The sequence below is a fragment of the Daucus carota genome, chromosome 8 (assembly GCF_001625215.2).
Source record: "Daucus carota subsp. sativus chromosome 8, DH1 v3.0, whole genome shotgun sequence".
Classification (NCBI taxonomy): domain Eukaryota; kingdom Viridiplantae; phylum Streptophyta; class Magnoliopsida; order Apiales; family Apiaceae; genus Daucus; species Daucus carota.
Window position 1 is genome coordinate 13,765,998 of NC_030388.2, and position 20,612 is coordinate 13,786,609.

Sequence of the window (20,612 nt, forward strand, 5' to 3'; positions counted from 1 at the left end):
ACTTACGCTTTTTAATAATAACGTCTCACTTAGATTTACAACAACCACACCAATCAAAACCATCCAAATCTATAGATTTTAGTGATTAGCATGTGCACGTGGGCACACACTAGACAAACCCTTGTACGTTTCTCTCGTTTTGTTGATGTTCGAGAAAGAATGATCCTTCCAATTATTTTATTTATTTAAAATTATTCTAATCAAATATTCATATTTCATAAACTACTCTCTCATTTAATTCCTGTTAACTCCTTTTATATGATTAAGACAATAAATTATTACAACCACACATCCATATTTCATAAACTACTCTTATTTAATATCATTAACATTTTTTATATGATCAACATTAAGTCAAATTCACTCGACATCGTGGTTTCCTTTGCAATCAATATTAATCTGGTCAGAAGTTACATAGGAATTGGAGATGATATTCATGGGATCATCAAGAAAGCAATCAAATAAGCCAACATAGAAGAAACGCTTCCCAAGAGATGGCACGGCGGTCACTCTCACCACGATCACCGGCGCCGATCGGAGGAAGGCGAGAAGATTTTCCGGCTCGGACTCGCCGCTGATATCGGATTAGCTGCCGGTAAAGCATTGACCGGTTATGTCTCCGGGAGTACCGCAATTATCGCTGATGCAGCTCATTCTCTGTCTGATGTGTTCGTATGGTCGAGCCACGAAACATAAATGGTGTCAGAGTCAACGGAGGTTATGAGTCCGAATGCTCACGGCTGTCAAAGCTCATATCTACAGAAATACAATTAAAAACAAGAAAAACAGGTGCGATCTTTCCAATATATAAAATTTCATGATTATGGTTGTGTGATTATTTATGAATTCACGGTATATATTATTATAGTTTGGCTCATCACTCATTTTTCATGATTAAGTATATTGATGTAATGTGCTTGAATCTTTTAGTGTATGTGTTGTTTTGTATCCTCTTTTGTCATCTTTTATTCTGTTTTGTCTGAATTGGAGGAGATTGGGTATATGTAACCATTTTTATATTATATGATTAGTTACTTTTTGATTCTCGATTCTTTTCGATTCTTAGTTTTCGCTAGTGTCCGTGATGAATGTTTGTAGTTTTCCGGTTCTTGCACGGTGACGACGGAGGTGGTGTAGTGGCGACCTAATTAGCGGGTGTTTTGATATTAGATTATTCTGATTGACTTAGTTTGTTGCATTATTTTAATTTAGATTTGAAAATTTGGCTTTATTTGATTTTAATAGTAGTAAATGTTAATCTTAATTTCAGTTTTGTAAATGGCAAGTTGACTCTTTTAATTTATTTGGTTTTGAAATTTGAATTTTCTCTTCATGCTTTAATTTCAACTTTTATGTATTCATTAGAAGATTAATTAAAATATTCGGATTTTGAATCTGGTAAATGAATGCATTTAAATCTATTTGCACCATTTATGGGTGATTTGAATTTTGAATCTTGTAAATGAATGCATTTAAATTTATGTACCATATATGGGTGGCCATGATTGATGGCGTAAATTCTTGGCCTAGTAGGGGCAATTTGGTGCCACTTTGTTGGCTTATTTATTATATTTAACTTGTTATCTAAAATTTAAATATCATTTTGAATATCAAAGTTATATTTTTATATTTATATTTTAGTTCTTATTAATTATTTAATTATATTCTTAGTAATTATTCAGCTTGTTATATATCTAGCCAAAGGGTCTCCCTTTGGTTAGATATATTTTTGTTTTTATATTTATCTTCTATTTTTGACAGATTATTTTATATTTATTATTTCATCCAACTACTTTTTTTGACGAACTATACTATTTTAATAATTAATTTATAATTACTTTTCATGTTATTAATGGATTGTTTTTGTTTCAGGTAGCATGATCATACAAGATGGGACGTTTCTCTTTTCGGACATTAAGTATTATTGTCTAAACTTCCGGAGACATTTTCATGTCTTTCGGTTAGATAATAAGCTTTTTGAATGAAAGAAACTCCTCGGAGTATTGTTGTATCTCGTTGCGGGCAAGTGCATTTCAGTCAAAAAAAAAAAAAAAAAAAAAAAAACAAAAAAACATTAAGTCAAATTCTGATTCCTTAAAAACTTTGCTAGTCAGTAGCAAGTATAATTTGGGATCAAGTTAACTCTCTTACATTTTCACAACATTTGACGTGGTACGTGAAAAGACTGACGAAGATAGAAAGCCCAAATAGTTAATAAAGTCCCAGTGATGTAGGCCCAAATAAATAAGGTTGATCTACTATATATATTAATTTATTTAGTAAAAAATCAATGAGGTTATAAGATCTGTAATGAGTCTGGTAGATTGATGACTCCACGATCCAGTATTGTGGCGTGAAAGTTCGAGACCCGATATTATGAACAGCATGACAGCATATTTCAAAAGGTACCAAAATATTATAATTCTTGAAATTCTATCTCAAAAGATGACTATCGACTATCCTAGATAGTCATTAGGAGTTTAGATAGACACAAATAATCATAGATAATGATCAAAGGACAGTTCGACTTCGATGCGAGCTCTAATTCTAATATATCTCTAATATCTGAGATATATATATAAAGGGCTCTACCTCTCACAACGTGAACTATATTTTTTGACTTGATTATTTATTCCGATGAAAATACGTATGCATTTCGTGAGTACCCGTTCGAGTTCGATATATGAGAGTAGTCGTAAAGCGTGAAGGTCATCCCATCGTTTTTTGATCTATAACAATTGGCGTCGTCTGTGAGAAAAAGGCGACAATTATGACGAGATCAAGAAGAACGATACGTTCAGAAGTTCACGTTCCATCAACTAGATATGAGGATGATGGAACACAAGCACCACACTCAGGATCCACCCGCCAATCAGGTCACCGCAGCGACCACTTCAGGGGTGTTTTCTCCGCTCACTACCCAAGGGGCTGGATCCCCAATTCCACAGATCATAGAATCGCAAGTCACGCTGACCCTCATTGGAAGTGATCGGACCACCGAACCTTAGACCTCAAACCTATTGATTTGAGGCATTTTGCCCTTTTAATCAAAACCTCAACCACGACAAGCATCCTCGCTGAAATCCACTACACGATTGTTGTTATAACTCGACCTCTCTCAATCAAGGGCACGAAACCGGACCACGAGCTGTTGAAGGAAGCACGCTCAACAAAGATAATCCTCGTGGGACAACCGATTATGATGCAATAAAAATAAATAAATTATCTTAAACAGAATTAAATAAATTGAGCTTTCAAAATTTCAGGTGGATTGTTTTGTCTACCCGAGGATTTTTATATTGAAAAAACTCCCACGTAAAATGATACCTGACTGCTTACAAAGATTGAAGAGCTCACCTTACAAAATTTCTTGCTAGTCTATTCTCAGTTTCTCTTCAGTTCTTATGTAATGGATACAATGAAATAATAATTATATTGCCAATTTATACTAAGGAAGACTAACTATTTCTATACTAGTCTACAATAGCATGCTCCTACTCCATCCTTTGCATCCATATTTTGAGAAAATACTTGTCCTCTGTGATAAAAGCATGGTTGCTTATTTTCTTGTTGTTTCGCTTGAATTGGTAGGCTTTGAGGTCTCTTCAATATTTGACTAAGCCTTTTTACAGCTTAGTTTCCAAAACTGTTGCGACAATTCTTCTGTTCAACCCATGTGACTTCTGTCCTTTTCTTTGACTTGTTGCTGTCAATTGATAAGTACTAAATTAGAAGTTAAATGATATACTAATTTAATAGTAGTTGATGGATTCTTGATTTATCTGTTGACAGTTCAAACTGATCTTAGCCATTGATGAGTTGAATAGCAGCTGATAGATGCTTTTATTCCTCATTCGTTGATCCTTTGATTAATCATTGATCTTCACTTCACTTGTGCAGTTTACATGACATGGAATATTTAAAACTTATCACCCTAGCTACACATTCGTTGATAGAACAATTAACCTATCAATTGATCAACAAAAACCTATCAACTACTAAATTGAAAATCGCTAGTTTTCTTATAGTGCCACATGTCCGTTGATGGACTGTTTGATCAACAGATACTACAATAAGTATGTCATCCGTTGATCAGCTATAAATTATAAACACAACTTGAAAATACACCAAGTATTTTGAATTATCATCAAACATGTCATATTCCTAACAATCTCCCTTGTATATATGATTGTATACTACAGTGCTCTTATAATAGCCTCCTATTCTGCAACCTAGGGATATAACATTGATTGTATGTGCCTCAGGGTATCGGTATTAGCTTTCTTGGCATGAACTTCCATTCTGAAAAATATTCTTGTGCCTTGATCATCCCTGAATTCCATTAGCCAGAAGGGTTGTAGATGGATGGTTTCACCAATCAAAGGTTGGTTTAGTCTCATTGGTAGACCAAAAGGTTGATTTGAATTTTTTTTATTTTTAAAAACTTGTTGCAAATTTTTCAGTTCTGGCAACACTTGAAAACCCACCTATGTTCTCCAACTTAGTGTTGACAGCTTTTAAGACATGATAGTCCTGATCAAGGTTTCTTTGTAATGGACAGGGTCTCCAATATCCTCCTCTATAGTTGAATTCTAGCCTTTCTGGCATTTTGCCCTTAGCTACCAAGGCTCTTACCTTTTCCAACTCATCTAAGTGGAGCTCTATATTGGGCTGCTCACTAAGATGAATGACATAAGCATAATTTTTTCCTGGTACTTTAGCAACCTCAGGCACACTAGAAATTTCTACTATACTTGAGGGCGCCTTAACTTGCACTGGCCCAATCACATCAAATCTCTTTAGGCTACTCTGCTTCTTTGTAATCTGTATAATTCCTTGTATTCCATGCTTCCTTGATGACCCTTTAGCTCCTCCCATTCCAGCTTCCTTCCTTATATCTTCTTTTACTACAAAGAATTTGGGAAAATTCTTATTAGAGATATCAAACTCTATGAGTTCTTCTTTAGGCATTTCTTGGATAATGTCCCCGAGAGTGATTTTAGGAAGAGTCGATGGTATAAGATCCTTTTCTTCTACATCTATTGGGTCTCCAAGTATAGACCAACATTCCCTTTTCTTTGAATCTTTTTCTTTTTCTTTTTCTTTTCAATTTTCTTGTTTTCCGCTTCTAGTATATGTTTTTGCATTGCTATATTGACAATTTCATCTCCCAGTTCTTCCCTTAATTCATTATCAAGCTCCATATCTAGCTCAACTACCAATCTGCTACCTTATTTTTGTTAGGGTTATACTGAAATATTCGTTTGAAGTATATAACAATTATTTGAGGATCTTGAATGCATGTTTTCACATTGTCTGTATATTATATATTGTAGACAATCTAGTATCAAATGGGACAGCAGAAGGTTAGATTGTCAGATTCCTTATATAATATAATAAAGGTTCACAGTGTAAATGGTGTTAGACAAACCATTGGAACGACTGAAGTATTATTTGGAAATAGTTTATCTTGACTATTGAATAATACTTATATATTTTGTGTATATTGAACGGGATCAAAATAGTAGAATAATTGTTTCTTTAATTCTGACAATAAAGAACTAAGATTCTATGATGTTATTAATGCTTAAGTTCTTAATCCGGATATAGTGATTGACACTTGTATTTAATGCACATGCCTTGACTCATAAGTTAAGTAATTTATTTTAAATTACTAATTTATGTATTGGGCAATGACATTATATACAGAGTGGGATATTGACTATAGAAGGAAACCGTGTCCGAAAAATATATTCGGGTGATGATGTCCTCCTGAAAGCTCATAAAGATAATTATGCTTTAGTCCTGCAGGCAGATTTGTTCTTGCATAATTATAAGGTTGAGTGGATGATCAAGGATAAAATATATTGATTAAATTAATTGTCAGAAATTAATTTAATTAATGGACATGCGATATCTTAAACATGGGGAATTTATAAGCAATTAATATGGGAGCCGAATTAAATAATTAATTTACGAAATTAGGAAAGGTAGTGCAAATATTAATTCTTTAGTGGATTGAATTAATATTTAATGACATTGGGCCTGACCCGGAATGTCATTGGAAGGCCTGACCTAATGGTCCACGATCCATACTGTAGCCTATATATATTCTCATTCTCCTAAAGCTGAAAGACACCAAAAACGAATTCATCCTAGAGTTTGAGAGAGGCAGACGTTTTTCTCAAGGAGACAACTAGGGTTTTGGGTTTTTGGAGCTTTAAGGAGAGGCACACCTTGGAAGATCGAAGGCCACACTTCGTCCAAGGAGAATCAGGGAATACAGTAGAAGACGTGGATTTGAATCGCTTGCGCCGTAGCGATTAAGGTTAATATTCTTTTCGAACTTTTAGTTAGTATCATAAAACGCAGGCCAAGGTCCGATTGTTCCTACAATTTTCAGCTACACTGGTTCCTTTAAGCCTGATTTCTTCTTCTTTGGATTTTGAAAATAAAGGATGACCAGATGGCACACAGATTGTTGCTTCATTTCTTGTTATGAGGGCAAACTCATCTCCTCTAAGTTCATCATTGGCCATCTTTCCGATGACAAGCTTAAGTTTTATTGGCTCTTCTTCTTTGTTGCACTTAGCTTCGACTTCCCCTTGATCTAGGGCTGAGCATTCGGTCGTTTCGGTTCAAAACCGAACCGAACCGAAAAAACCGAAAACCGAATTGTTGTTTTTTTAAAAACCGAACCGAACCGAACCACTATATTAAACCGAACCGAACCAACCGAATTATTTCGGTTCGGTTTCGGTTTCGGTTTAAAAAAACCGAATTTTCAATCCAGATTCAAAAGTAGCAACCACTCGACTAGCAAAGCAAGATGTAGATAAGATATGCTTCCAAGTTCTAATCCAGATTCTCAGTAATCTCATTCTGGGACTCATCTCCATGTTTGCGACATAACCCCCAGCGGCCAGACTCCACTTCCAGTAGCCAATCTAATTTAAATTCAATATCAAGGAAAATGAGAGAAGGGTCAAGACTTGCGGCTGATGTTCGTGTGAATCGTGATGAACTGATCTTCCGTCTTTGTGTGATTTGTGTGAGGGGGCGAAGACTGAAAGTTGCGGCTAGACTAGAACTAGGTTAGGACATGAGGCGTTATCTACTGGCTACTGTGGGTCTGGCTGTATGTGTATATAAAAAACATATATTTTTTAATGTAATATAAATTTCGGTTTTTTCGGTTTAAACCGAAATAGTATATGGAAAACCGAACCGAACCGATATTTTTTCGGTTCAAACCGAAAAACCGAACTAACCGAAATTTTGAAAAAAATTAAACCGAACCGAACCGAAATTGTACGGTTCGGTTCGGTTTTGCTCACCCCTACCTTGATCTTTCTCCTTCTTCTCAGCTTGCTTTTCCTCCTTTTTGGACTCTTCCTCTTCATCCCATCCCTTGCTAAAATTTTCAAGATGGAGAACAAGTCATAATAATTTGTTTTTGTCTGGCTTTGACATACAAAAGTCCATCTAGATCTTATTTTTCCCACTTGATTTCTTGGGTGAGAGCTCATTAATTACATAACATAAGAATTCACTTACAAGTGATGGCTCACCCTTGATTTGCTTTTTATGGTCGGGTAAGTCTTTGATAATTTTCTTGGATCCTCCTTCTTCTCCACTATCGCGGGTTCTACATTTGAGGATTAAATTTGAATTATAGCAACCTCCCCCTTAGCAGATGGCTCCCCCTGAGCAGAGTGCTCAGCTCCTGTGAGAAATCCTGCAAAAGGCTCCTTCTCTATGTTAGTTTGTTTCTCCTTAAATTATCCTTTAATGCTTTGAGATTTGGAATTTTCAGTTGTGTCTTCCCCCTCTTTTTTGTTATCATTATTCACAAGAAGAGGTATACCTTGAGCATGAAGAAGTCTAAGAAGAATTTTGATTTGATTTTATTGAGTCTGCGCAATTTGACTCAGAGTTTTCTCCTTAGAATGAACCTTCATCTCAGGGGCCTCTATAGATTGGGAGAGAATAGAGACTTGTTCTTTGGGCATTGTGCCTATGGGAACCCTATCGTTCAAATTTCTCTTGTTGTCATTCTTGATAGAGTTCACCCTTTGTGTCAAGTCATCCATCTCTTGCCTAACGTGATCCATGTGAAATTTGTGAAGCCCCAAGTTATCCTTGTAGAAAGTGTTCCGAATCTTCTTTGTGGGGTCTTCATCTCTTTCCCATTTCGAGTAAATATCCAATCATTCTTTTCTTTATTAAAATTCTTATATTGATAAATTATGATTGTTATAGTGGTTTTATCCATGTGAAATTTGTGAAGCTCCAAGTTATCCTTGTAGAAAGTGCCCAGAAACTTCTTTGTGGGGTCTTCATCTCTTTCCCATTTCGAGTAAATATCCAATTATTCTTTTATTTATTTAAATTCTTATATTGATATATTATGATTGTTATAGTGGTTTGAATATGTAACTCTCATTTCGAGTGAGTGCAAAGATGTGAAAAATAATAAATGACTCATAATAATGTATGTTAACGATCCTATCAAATTTTAGAGCCGAGGTGCTTTTAGATATATTCCATAATGAAAGTGGTATCATGTATATACACTTTAGATTACTTCACTGTGTGTCTGTGTTTTGTTTAAGATTGTACTCCCTTCGTCCCTTTTTAGTTGTCACTTTGACTTTTTGAATGTAATATAAGATGATTCAAAAACATACTTCCGCTTATTATTTTTAAAATTTTCTTTTTTATTAATTATAGTTTATAGATTATATTTTTATTCACATAAAGAAAATTTTAAAAATAATGAGCGGAAGTATGTTTTTTAATCACCTTAAATTACATGCAAAAAGTCAAAGTGACAACTAAAAAGGGACAGAGGGAGTAGTAATTATTTTAAATTATGTTTTACACATTTTGTTCCAAATTTATTATATTTTGTTAATACCTTTTTACACGAGATTTACGATGATCATATGCGTATTGATAGCCTGATTATTGCAAGAACATAATTACAGAATAATTATTATTTTCTTTTCGATTTTTGGAACATAAGGCAATAATAAGAGGCATGTGTAAAATGTAAATTTTTATTGAATCTTTCTTTGTAATACAATGTAGCTAATATAATTCATGTATGTTATCTTTCACATATAATGGAAAGATAAGGAAAGAGATAGCTGTTTATGTTCTTTTGTGAAACATACAAGCTTGTTTAATTTGGATGACAAGTGTAGAATTGTTTCAATGTCGTGCGCCTTGAGAAGCATATTATTTTGTGATTTTTGTGGTTTGGAGAATATCTTATTGAAATTTTAATTCATATGAAAGTTTTGACCATTTTTATGACTAATCTGTGCTGGTTTTCAAATATATATAATTATAGGCCCGTGTCTTGCACGGGCTTATATACTAGTTATCTACGTTATAATCGATAAACATATTATACATATTAATTTGTATCCATTTTTACCCCACCTCTGCCATTTTTCTTTTCTTCTGCTTTTGGCTTGAAATATGTTTACATACTTTGGCGGTCCCTGTACCACAAAAATGAAACTTACCTCTCTTGCCTCATTGTCCATTCACATAAATCGTAATCATTTGTGTTTCTCAGTATGCAAAAATGAGAAGCTATTAATATAATATACAAAAATGTTGTGTATTAGAAATAGGTTTATCAATTTCCTGTTTCATGATCCAAAACTAATTCTTCTCTCCTCCACCTGTCGCTTTTCTTTCTACTGGAATTACCCACACTAGTCTTCTTTGTAGACTTTGCCTTTTGTGTTGTCTTTTTTTCTCCTAATTTATAATCTATGCTGCTGCTACTGCTGCTTCCTGATGATCTTGGGGAATATATACTTTCATCGTCAGATATTTCCACCACCTTGCCTTTCTTTGAATTGCTCGATTCTGTCCGCGTAATTGGATCAATTTCATCGTCATCGTCATCATCATCGTCATCATACTCTTGATCTAGAAATATGCCAGATGAGCCGTTTTTATAGTCAAGCTCAATTACAAGAGCAGTGTCATCGTCGTCCATTGAATAACCACTCATGTCATCATGAACTTCATTCATGTTAACATTGTCACTCGAAAAACTAGCCTCGTGATCATCACGATTTTCTCTAATCTTTTCATCTTCTGAAGATCTATCAGCACACAATTCTTTGTTGTTGTTAGGTTCATGATCTAAGGGGCTGCTACACTCGTCATCCTCATTATCATTCTTAACATTTTCTTCATCATCGGAAGAAATGCTACTCTCATCATCATCATTTTCCGCATTCTGATTAGAGGAACTTCTTTCTTTTTCAATATTTGATTGGTCATCATCATCAGCATCTTTTGTAGATTCTTTACCTGAAGGAGGCAATGAAGCTGGAGGATCATTTGCGGTAAAATCAAGAAAGCTAAGAGCAGTAACAACATCTCCGATGAAGGGACGGACTGTTGGTTCCTCTTGAAGACACATAGCTGCAATCCCAATTGCTTGATTCAGACTTTTCACCGAAAAATCCAACATCAGAAGTGGATCTGCCATCTCAAAAAATCTTCTTGGATCCCTAAATATAGGTTGTGCCTGTTCAAGAGCAAAAGATAAAGAATAACATGCATGAATATTCAGTGCAAGAATTGTTTCATAATTTTATATCATCACATTAGTTGTCTTTTTGAACTGTTCTTTGGGTACATAGAAGGTAGTTTAGTTGACATAAGTATTATAATGTATTTCAGTTCAACACAAGTTATGTGCAATTTTAGAGAAATGATTTGGGTATGGGTACGTACCAAAGTAATTAGATTTTGTTCATTTGGTGGTCGATCTGGATCAATGGCACGACGACCACTGATAAGCTCAAGCAATACAACTCCAAAACTATATACATCTGACTTCAATGTGAGCTCCCCTGAACTTGCATACTCCGGAGCACTATACCCGTATGTCCCCATCACCCTAGGAGGCAAACTAGATGTACTTCCTGATTCGGCTACCTTTGCAAGCCCATAATCACATAGTCTTGGATTGAATTCCTCGTCTAATAAGATATTAGAGGATTTAAAATCGCGGTATATAACAGGAGGATTTGCCTCATCATGCAAGTACTGTAAACCTTGAGCTGCACCTGTGGCAATTTTCATCCTTGTTGCCCAATCTAATGGACTTTCATCTGCTGGTCTGGCTGCATTTTCAAATTTAATAAGCCTTAAAGCAATTTCTTCTGAAGAAGCTACAACGTAATGGAAATGACATAGATATGTACACGCACATAGCATATTTCACCATACTCATGTCATATTGCAATTACTTGTCAAGCCTAACAGAAGTTTAAGGTTTATATAACAAATTAGTCGTACCTAGGAGATGAGCTTCAAGGGAACCGAATGGCATGTGCTCGTACACTAAAATTCTCTGATCTCCATCGGCACAATAGCCAAGTAGATTTATTAGATTTGGGTGCTTGAGAGGACTTAAGGCTGCTACTTCCTCAAGAAATTCCTTGCCTCCTTTCATTCCATTTCTGTCCAGTTGTTTAATAGCCACAACCTCTCCACTTGGTTTAAGTGTCCCTTTATAAACTTTTCCAAATCCATCATCAAACATCAGGCATTCTTGTCTGAAATTTTTAGTCGCAATGGCCATTTCTCTAAGTGTATAAGCTTTCGCTGCAATTTTACTTGTGTCTACAGTTTGTTTGTTCTCTACATGCACCAAAAAAAGTTCAAGGAGAAGAACAACCATTAATTCTTTCCTGAGGATTTTACGTGTCATCACATTATATATAATGTCAAATTTGTAACTCGTGAATATGCAAATGTATCAATTTTTTTTTTCCATATAACTTTCACGTCAGTGAATTATATCAAAATACAATATTGAAAGGATGAGAAGAGTTTCTTTCAAATCTTTCATCTAACTAGAGGTCATGCCGAAATGCCCCACGAAAATTAGAGGAAAAGTTTTGATGTCCGAAAAAAACACTCGAAAGAAAATAAATATTTATGCTAAAATCATATATAAAGAAAAACATGAACAAGTTATAAGTACCATAGGAATGTGATGGTAACAATGGCTCCTTTGGTTGAGCTACAGGCAACTGCCCCTCCTCGCATTCTTCTTCAGTGTCTGATTTCTTACTATCAAAACAAGGGAAGCAATTCATATCTACATGCAAAAAGAATGGCCTGCTCTACAAAATTTTCTCACACGGCAAATATAAAACTATTCAATGTAGTAAGATGGTATGTATTCAAACAAATTGAATTTTATCAAGCCGTGGGTTTTATAAATCGGAAGCAATACAAGAATTCAAAATTTGTGAAACAACAGAATGCACCAGAATAGGTGGCGATTTGTGATGATATATATGTTCATGAAACAAAATTTGATAAAAAGAAAGCTGAAAGTCCCAGAGGAAAAACAAAAAAGAAGGGTCCCCCAGCAGCAAAAAGTTGAAGGAGGACCCCAAAGGCAAAAAGATGGTCAAGTAGAAGAAAAGTGGATGAAAAATAAGTAGTCATTGAAAGAGGAAATGTGAGTTCTTTTTTTTGGGTGGTGGTTCAGCAAGCACACATGAAAAATTTTGACACCAAGAGATTATTTGGGAACAGATTTGTGGACATTTTGCTGTCTTTCATTCCTTCCTTTATTTTTATTCCCCTTCTTATTTACGCATACTACTTGCATAAATATCGTTCGTTTGTCTAAAAATAATTTATCTTACTGAGAATTATAAATTTATTCAAAAAGAAAAGTGTATATCATTTCACTTTTTTCTTGAATAAACTCTTACTTTTTACTAAACTAGCTTGATGCTTGTGATTCGCACACAAAAATTTTCTATATTCCATTCAATTTTTCTAAATTATAACCGGTTGTTGACGATGACAAAGAATTTTATTAATTATAGATTTCATATACAAAAACGACTTCTCGTAATAATTAGTAGATAAATAACTATTGGATATGCCAGACATACAACTCAAAGCCATGTGAAATTCACAAATCAATTTAGATAAGATAAACCAATGCCCAACGGCCATAAAATATAGTTTCATTTGCAAACTTTGCTGAAAACACATAAACATGCAGAAAAAAAAATGCAAATGGAACTTTTGTTCATCACACTACAACCATTGTTTTTGCAAAACAATCCTGGATTTATTTAAACGAAAAAAAGATAAATGATCATAAAGAAATCCTTGACAGATTCTTCCTCACGAACTCGAGAACTGCGATACTGCTACGTGCCATCTTCCTCCTCAAATTTTTTGCAGGAACCGACAGTTACGATCGTGATATAGTTGCTTCAAGAAACATAATCATGCAGATTTGATAATTAAGAAATTAATTTAACGATTTTAATTTTCTTGGTGCACTATATATTTGGCTGAACCTGGTGTATTTCTCTTGATCTTCAACTTCTTCAACAATGTTCTGCAAAAGGAAATAAATAACCACTTGAACATGATACAATGACGATACTGTGTAAGGAAGTGGCTTACAAAGTGCTTGTTTGATATCATCTGGGAAGTAAATTCTCACGGTACCTTGTACTTCCCATCTTCATTGAATACCAGGGAAGTAATACAAAACTGTTTGGTTGAATGTTGCATATTATACTTCCTGCATATTGTTTGTTTGTATTTTTAACTTCCTAGATATATATTTTAATAATCATATAAAGCATTATTATAATTAAATAATAAATATTATTATTTGATATAAATAATAATGATACATGATTTATAAGAATGATAAAAATTACTCCAAATTATTTAGCAATAAAAATAGTCCATACTGATAATTACACAAAAAAGTAATTCATAGAATTACAATTTATTTTGTTTAAAATTGGTATATAAAGTTATTAAACAAAGTAATTATTCAAACTTATTCCTAACTCTGGATTAGATTATATTAAATATAAATTTTTTGACAAAATAATATTATTAATATGCCATTATTTTTCAATTTTTTTGTTATTAAGGTAAAAGAACATATTCTATATTTTTAATACAGAAATATAATTCTATAATAATATTTTGAGTTACATGTAACGATGATTATAATAATAATAAAATAAAAGGGTCATGTTCAAGAGAGAACCATTAGAGAGAGAACCCATAGAACTCTTACCTTATTTCTCTTAGTGTAGGTGCCCTAGAGGCAATACATTATTCTTTTAAACCTTTATGTCATTTGTTCATTCAATAAATGTATTTATTATGATCTAAATTATTACGATATTTTGTTAGCATAATAAATGTTCTTAAAATCATGATACACATTATATAGTTTAAGTACATGACTTGAACTTGAGATTATATAATATATCATATTCTTAAAGGTCCCTAGTCGAGTATTATTATATAGGACGATAATACAACATAGATAGACTAGTATGTTGTTTGACCAGATAACCACATCTCATTGGTTATAAGTATGGGGATACTAAAGTCAATACATAGGTACATGTAAGAGTACATGGTATTGGACAGACCCACAGTGAGATTCTTCATGTTTAATAAAGTCATAAGAAAGACTCACAGTGATAATGGTGTAAATATCCTTTGACTTGAAATCATTATATTTCTATGCGAGGACCACATTAAAAGTTACCTTTGACCGGGTGAAGATAAAAGTGGACATCGGGTATATCATGAGTCGTATGAGAAATATGAATGATGGATAAAGGATTTAACCCTCCTCTAGAGAGGAGAGATATTATTGGCCTCTTGATTGAGTAAGACTATAAATGCATGGCCATGCTCAAATAATGATTTGTCTTGATAGTCTACTCATGCATCAAGTAAACCTGGATTAAATGTCGAAGAGGATGACTGAATACATGCCTCGAGTTTAATCTATAATATGTATGGTTAAAGGGATTATATTACACGAAAAACATTAGTCACGAAAGGTTTTATCTAATCACGATTTAATTATTGTTTAATTGGGTAACAATGATGTATTACTAGATACCGCTCATTGTTTATAATTTTATTAGATAATAAAATTATTGCCGATTAAATGATAGCCTATAGGGTCACACAAATAGAGCACTTCCACTTAATGGAATAGTTAATTTAAATTATTGATTTAAATTAACTGATGATTATTTGAATTTTATTATAATTAAGTGAGACTTAATTGAGATAATATAAATTCGAATTAAAGAGAATGCTTTTGCCCATAATAATTAAGTATGACTTAGTTATTAATTAAATAATAGAAATTCGTTTTTATTATTTAATCCTATACCTACTAGGGCTGGGCTTTGCTGTTACGGGCCTTTCAATCAGTCATTATAAATACATAATGATGGTGAAGGAGGTCATTACGTTTTTGAGAAAAAACTCTAGCAGCAAAGAGAGGCAGAGGCAGTTCCGATCGTCGAGAAGGAGGCTAGTACGTCCATTCCGTCGGTGCTCGTATGGATACCATAGAGGTGTTTTCCGAGAGGTAGACACAAAGCATGATAGCTAGGATCTCCGTTGAGTTCGTGAAAGTCAAGCTTTTTGAAAGGTATGATTCGTTATCTCCATAATCTGCCCATAATTATACATGGATCCTGTTCTTGGGTTTCGAAAATTTTTCGTTTTATTTACGTATATCCGCTGTGTTTTATGCCTCGGAACCCAACAATTTCTAGTATCAGTTAGGTGCAGCTGAACTTCACATGCAAAAAATGTCAATATTTATGTATTATATTTTAAAATTATTTTTGAACAAAGACAATGATGAAAAAACATGAAAAAAAAATATATATTTAGATTTAGATCCCAAAAATTTATTTAAAATTTAGGGTTCCGCAGTAGAACCTTATTGGTTTCATGGTTTCATTTTAAGAACTGGTTCTCTCTTGAGCGCGACCCTAAAATATTAATCTTTATTTATTTTTAATGTGACTAATTATTATAATTATAATTATATGTATCAATTTATTATTATAGAATGGTTTATGTATTACATAAATTTTTTATTTTAGAATGATTTATGTATTACATAAAAATTAAATCCACAAGAAGTGTGAGGAACTGAGGGAGGAGTGGGTAAGTTACTTCCTACGTTATTATAACTATTATCACTTCCCAACGAATTGGACTTCCCCTGTTTTTAGTAAACCAAAAAACTACATGGATTATCACTTCCCAAGTATTTTAAATACCCGAGCAACTTCTTGTCAACCAAACGACCTCAAACTTACATTTTTGGAGCCAGTGACTTCCAGCTCTGAAGTAGTAGCCTCAAACTTTGATGAACCTGTAATTTTAGAGTCAAATGCATCAGTTGCAATATACATGGTACTCTTGAGGAGGATGTTGTCTTCATTAAGCTCGATCATGAGAGTTAGTTTTTTTTCATTTATTGCCTTGAACTCATCCGAATACTCTTTAAGGCTTGCTTGATCCTAATAAGGCAAAAAATGAAAAGAAAAATTAGTAAGCGAAAGTTGATATATAACAAAATGAAATCACATTTTCAATAAAGGCATTAATACATCAATCCTTCCAGCAATCAACTTTGTTGCTATTTTGCCAACAATCCTCTTAGCAGCTCGATCGAAGAGAACCATGTTGAATGCTTCTGTTTTATCCTCAGCCAACACAATAAGTCGAAACCTGTTGAAAGGATCATTAAGTGAATTTAAGCAGAATTACAGGACCATTAGGCTATGCATGGCAGTTTTGTGTTTAAGAATTTAAGCAAAATTGTAAGACTATTAGGCAACGCATGTCAACTCTTTTATATACCTCCTTTGTGGAATTTGGTAATTTCTGTGACACTTGAAACACCCAAATTTTCCTTTAACCTTAGAAACTTCCTCATTGTAGTTGCTTTTGTGGCAGTAATCAAACCACCAATTCTCATTTTCCTCAATGTTCTTACCCTTCACTTTGCAATGAAACACACTCTACAAATGAAAAGTTCTCAACATATTTAAAGTAACATACGAGGAAAAAACTAACCATGTATAGGACTATCGGCAACTACACACATCATATTCATTAGGAAACACATTATTGCTATGTGAAGACTGAACCGAACAAGTATATTAATATTACAAATTGCAAGTGCAAACATACAATCAACAAAAAATAACTTGATAAATTCAGATTTAGTGTTTTCACTTAATTCCTTCAGTGTAATAGTTTTAATGATCGGTGTAGGAACTATTCCTGACGACGACTAAGAGTAAAATGTCTTCTCAGAAGGAACATATCCTTCTTCATCAAGTTTGTTGTTAGTAAGTAATTAGTTCATGCAGTTTTTACGGCATGAATACAGGTTTAGATATTTACATCACTGTAGCAAATGGAATTGGTTAACAGCTTACACCGGACCTTTGCCTCATTGTAGACAATACTTCATTGTTCAGGTTGAGATAAATTTAAGGCCATGTGGAAGAGATGGAAGGGATAAAAGAAAGTATCGTCCAAGTTTAAACGAAAGTGAACGAAACCTCGAACAAGGTATGAGTTCTAGAATTTCTAAACCCTCATGCACAATATGTAAAAATTCAAGTCATTCTTTTAGCGAATGTTGGCTTTGTGGCAAACCACAGTGTCAAACTTGCAAGAAATCTGGTCATATATAGAATATTTGTTGGTTTAACTAAAAAGAGCAAGCAAATTTTCCCAAAGAAAGGAAGAAATTTTGTTTTATTGATGTGTTAAATTATAACTAAGCGCAAGCGTACGGTGTCTATTGTAGTGTAGACTGACAAATCCGGATCGTATCCTCAAGGAGAGAGATGCTATCAATTTTTATTCAGTGACAATCAATTGTTTCTAGATCAAAACGATTATAAAGATATTTTAACTAAGTAAATGAAACTAACTAAAAAGATACTAAATTAATATATTAAGATTCCAGGGCAATCAGGTCCACCATGCTTTCACAATGATCGGCTTCGAAGCTAAACCAATTATAATGGTCAAGTAACAAAAGTATGTTAATCTCTCTCAAGCATCAACACTCTGGAAACATAATTACACATATAATCAGTTTTAGTAATTCAATTAATCAGGTTATGAATAAAGTAAAGTTAATCTCTCTCGAGTATTAACGCTCTCAGATTCCAATGATGCTCTCGTACTCAAATTCAATTCAGCTAATTGTATGTGTGCCTCTAGTAGTATATCTTTTGATCATACTCCTATTCGCATAGAATCAATTCATGATATCGACCGAATACATAAATCAATATTTAAACACATCAATTAGAATTAACCACAATCAATCAAAGCACTGTGAAATCATGCCAATATCATATATAGTGCAGACATGGCTTAACCTTAAGCCCTTGGACACACTACGCAATAATGATTAAACAAGTAAAACAACTAAGATAATCAATAGACATAATAAAACCACAAGAATAAAGAAGAAACTGAAGAAGAAAACCTTTAATCTTTAAAGTTATCACATCCATAAAAGCCATAGTTCCTCCCTAGGTCTCTCTCTAACCCTAATTCTAATCTAATGGTATACAATAATAAAATCTGATCCTATATCTAATAATAAAAGTATTTTAATGATATTTTTAATATACAAATAAAAATCCAAAATCAAGTAGGATTCTGTCTCAACACTCGTAGCTGTATTTTCTCTTCAGTATACGAGCCTTTATGGTTGGATTTTTGTAAAGCATAATGTAACTCGTAATGTAATTGCGATAACTCAACACAACAAAAAGAACAGGAAACAATACGTAAGTATAATACAGGAATCTATAGGTTGCAGATCCGAAACGAACAGACAAAGACAATCAAGATATCTGAGATGAACATCCGTCCACTGAAAGAAGTTCATTGATATGTTCAAGCCTCAGTGAAGAATAAAGTCCAAGTAATTTCTGCTGTCGAAGATTGTCTGACGATCAAGTATCAAGAACCAGAAGATTTCAGTATACCTATCCTGATTATTCGTAATCAGATTTATCGAAGCAACATCAAACCTGGAATGGCTGTAAGTATTTTATCAAGTAAAGAATTCAAGGAATCGCTTCAGTATTAGTCGTTCGTGAACCAGACCAGTGCACAGGACGTCAGTACATACAAAGTTGTTCACTGGATTCAATTAACGAATCATTGATCAAGTCAATCGAGCTTTTCCCGAAGGCGTCGTCAAATGAATTGAATTTAAATATACATACATATACATATACATATACATATACATATATGGTATTAATTGAAGTTACTTGAATTTAATTAAATCAAGTAACTAAATCAATTAATAAAAAATATATATGTGTATATTATATTAGGCGCAAATTCAATGTATTATTAAATTTGGCTAAGTCATGGAGGAACCTGCGCCTATACAAATGCCTTGTGTATAGTAGGCGCAAGTTCGATTCTAACTTTGTTAAATTCAAGATATAACAACATACAGGAGTCTCCAAGCGCAAGTTCCAGTCAAAGGGCAAATTAATTGGCCAGTCAAGGGAGAGAGATCAGTGGCGTGTTCCACCGAGGAGGCGCAAATTCACAAAAGAAATTTTTTAAGTCAAGTGTACATAGGGTGACTCTGTGGCGCAAATTCAAGACACTGGCGCAACTTCCTTTGGCGCAAATTTAAAAGGAGCAAACTTAGGCGCCAATTCACTAAGAAACAAACTTGTGATATATATATATATATATATATATATATATATATATATATTTGTATATGTATTGGCGCAACTTCAGTTATTGAGTTTGTTTCTGGCGCCAATTCAAATTTAACTAACCTCAGTTAAATTTGAATTCGTCCAGGACGAACTCGTTAACCATGGTTAGATGCTGAAGCCTATAAATAGAGCTTTGTAGTTTAATTTGAAACTAACCACACACTTTATAAAGTGCACACACTATCACACTCGAGAGCATGTTAGAATATTCGAGATATCGAGCGTTTGTGTTTAGAGTGGATTGTAGTCTCTGTAGCCGACATACGTGTTGGAATTTTAGCACCCCGAGGATTATTTCTAATACAAGAATATTCCCCGATTTGCTGGAGTTGTTTGATTATGATTGAATTAGGACTGAACAGAAATATATTCCGCAATCGAATTAATCGATAATTTTGTATAGACGTACTCATATTAGAATATATATATATATATATATATATATATTTTAATATATAATATAATTAAATATAATTAAATATGGGCATAAAATCATATAGAAAATATATAAAAATATATTTTATTATTTATGCTTGTTAATCAATCATAATGGAGAAAAGAGAAATACGTGGTGTGTTGATAGCGGATGTAGTAATCACATGATGGGAGATGATGAAGTTTTTCTTAATATGGACAAAGAGGTACTCCCTAGGTAAAGATGGCAAATGGAGAGTTGGTAAAAGCCAAAGGCAAGGGTTCGACTGCAGTAGAAATAAACAAGGGAATAAAACTTATTCATAATGTGTTATTAGTTCCAAATATGTAGCAAAATTTGTTAAGTGTTGGACAACTCATTTGAAATAAGTTAATGAAGATATTCAGATTTGGCACAAAAGATTTTGCCATTCAAGTTTTAATGGTTTATGTTAGGTCCAATCAGACGTAGAAGGGGGGGGGGGTTGAATACGTCTATACCAAATTCTTCGATTAATTCAATTGCGGAATATTACT

General features: G+C 33.5%; 1 protein-coding gene and 1 long non-coding RNA gene across 2 annotated transcripts; one reads left to right on the top strand and one right to left on the bottom strand.

Annotated features, from left to right (window-relative positions):
- The first annotated feature begins 238 nt into the window (after positions 1 to 238).
- Positions 239 to 2,011, top strand: LOC135148259 (uncharacterized). Its single transcript, XR_010286225.1, has 2 exons — positions 239 to 789; positions 1,873 to 2,011. It is a non-coding gene; the product is annotated as an uncharacterized LOC135148259 (long non-coding RNA).
- Positions 2,012 to 9,518: 7,507 nt separating this feature from the next.
- Positions 9,519 to 12,502, bottom strand: LOC108198155 (probable serine/threonine-protein kinase PBL25). The gene is made up of 4 exons (XM_017365925.2): positions 12,029 to 12,502; positions 11,338 to 11,682; positions 10,771 to 11,162; positions 9,519 to 10,561 (listed from the first exon to the last, which is right to left on the bottom strand). The coding sequence occupies exons 1-4, from the start codon at positions 12,141 to 12,143 to the stop codon at positions 9,653 to 9,655; spliced, it is 1,761 nt and encodes a 586-aa protein (XP_017221414.1). The 5' UTR covers positions 12,144 to 12,502; the 3' UTR covers positions 9,519 to 9,652.
- Between the last annotated feature and the right edge of the window lie 8,110 nt (positions 12,503 to 20,612).